Here is a 2,099-nt window from a genome sequence, read left to right on the forward strand (position 1 = left end):
AGAGAGAGAGAGAGAGAGAAGTCAATAGAATCTTTGTAAAGTAACACAATAGCTTTATGCTGAAACAGACAATGCCCTTTCTTGTGTTATATTGTCATGGCACAGGAATAGAACTTGTCTATAAAAGTATCTTATAGTGTGGGCTATTATTATGGATAAACTAAGTTGATTAGTCATAATTAGTATAATTTAGATTGCAAAAACAATACCTCTTTTCCTCATCACGCAGCCTGCCGCCGCCTCTGTTGGTAGCTCCAGTAGTCTTGTAGTCAGGGAACGGGACATGACCATTCTCGATGCTTTCGATGTCACGCACGAGAAGTTCATATTGTCTCTTAGCTTCCTCTGGTGTTTTACCACCAACGGCTCTAGCAACATTGTACCAACGGTCAGGAGTGTCTTGGTCGTAGACCGCTAGAGCACGCTCAAAGGCTTTGTTCTGCTTAACAGTCCACGAGCCTGATGAGCCATAAGAAGACATTGAGCCTGACGCCATTGTGAGTGTTTAAAACTTGTGTGTGTAATAATAATAATTATAAACCCTATAGGAAAGAGAGATTCTGAGGAAATGATGTGTTGCACAGATGTCGTCGAGTCCTTGCTCTTTATAAAGAGATTGAGGTAGGGGTAGGACCAGTAGTAATTAAAAAGAAAAATATATTTTGCCAAAAACAAAGAGAATTTAAAGTCTTTGTCGCTATAGCTAGAAGAGAATATGAGGAAAAAAATTTGTGGAGAGATCAGTATCAAAGATCCAATACTAATCACCTAAAGATTGCGTTTCTCCATCCACATCCACATCCCGTAGAGACACTTTTCTATAAATGTTATAACTAATATGTTTACTTTTCTTTCCAAATTAGTGGTTCTTACGTCATTCTCTATAGATTAAGCTCTTGTTATCAAAAGAAACAGTTTAGGTAAATTAGTTAGGCCTATGATATATTATAAGTCATGGAACAGTCTGGTCTCTAATCACAACGCAAAGCTCACGTGCTCGNGTTATATCATTCTTTACAGATTTTCTTGTCCTGCAACAAAGGTTTGTTCATTAGTGATCCACTTGTTGTNTATTTTTCACTGACTATTCAGATTTCTTCTTATCAAAAATCTTTGAAACATTGTGAGGATCAATTTGTAGCCACAAACAAAAAAGAATTAGAGAGTTAGCTTTTCGTGTGTTCACCATAAACCATATATTCTCATGTGGTCTTTACCTTAAGATTCTCTGCCATATATAAACCACCATATCAAGTTATCCTAGCTGTATTAGATCTTTGATCCGTACAATCATCGACATTTTGTTGTTGAAAAAAGAAGGTCAACATTGTTTACCTACCTTTTTTTTTTATTTTTTTGGTTCTAGGCTTGTTGGGTCCATCTCCCTTGAAGTTAGGCAACTGTGTTTTTCTTGGTCATATATTGTCTAATATGGATTCTTGGTGGTTAATTAGTTAAATAGTCACTTTTCTTGGTGGGATATTCAAATTGTTTTTTTTCTTGTTAACTCTTCTTTGGTTGTTTGAATTATTGAATATGGGCAAGCCAAAGATTTTTACAGCTGTCTTATAGTCTTGATGTGATTTTATAATAATTTCATTAAGCTGTAAGTTTTCTTGTTGTTGTTATTGTTGATGTTGGTGAGATTGTACCCACTCTTTAAGAAAGCTAGCCCATGACTTAAATATTCACATGTTATGATGGTGTGTGTGTTTGTCGTATTATCACCACTTATATATATATATGTTTTCAAATGATCAATTAATTACCTTGTTTGGTAAGAATCCAGGGTTGGGATGGGCATATAGATTATTGTCTTGTAACTAAATTAGGTTGCGAAAATGATAACACCAAATAATGCACAATAGGGATATATACATACTTGGCAAAAAGACAAACAAACGTAAATAGTCCACTTGTTCTTGTTTGATTCTAACTCAGAAAGTGAGCATTTCGTTTCATAGTTATATCATTCTTTACAGATTTTCTTGTCCTGCAACAAAGGTTTGTTCATTAGTGATCCACTTGTTGTTTGATTTTACTCATAATAAAGTTGACTCATTGATCATTTAAAGTCTCAAGAGTTTCCTCTCTCGGAA

The 2,099-nt window shown here is 34.9% G+C and overlaps 1 protein-coding gene across 1 annotated transcript in view; it reads right to left on the reverse strand.

The window, feature by feature from the left end:
* Nucleotides 1-585, reverse strand: part of LOC104751821 (protein RADIALIS-like 2) — a 1,548-nt gene extending 963 nt beyond the window's left edge. The window contains exon 1 of the mRNA XM_010473861.2: nucleotides 210-585. Within this exon, the coding sequence (XP_010472163.1) occupies nucleotides 210-496 (287 nt within the window). The 5' untranslated portion in view covers nucleotides 497-585. The remainder of the gene's footprint in view (nucleotides 1-209) is intronic.

The sequence above is a fragment of the Camelina sativa genome, chromosome 16, assembly GCF_000633955.1.
Source record: "Camelina sativa cultivar DH55 chromosome 16, Cs, whole genome shotgun sequence".
NCBI lineage: Eukaryota > Viridiplantae > Streptophyta > Magnoliopsida > Brassicales > Brassicaceae > Camelina > Camelina sativa.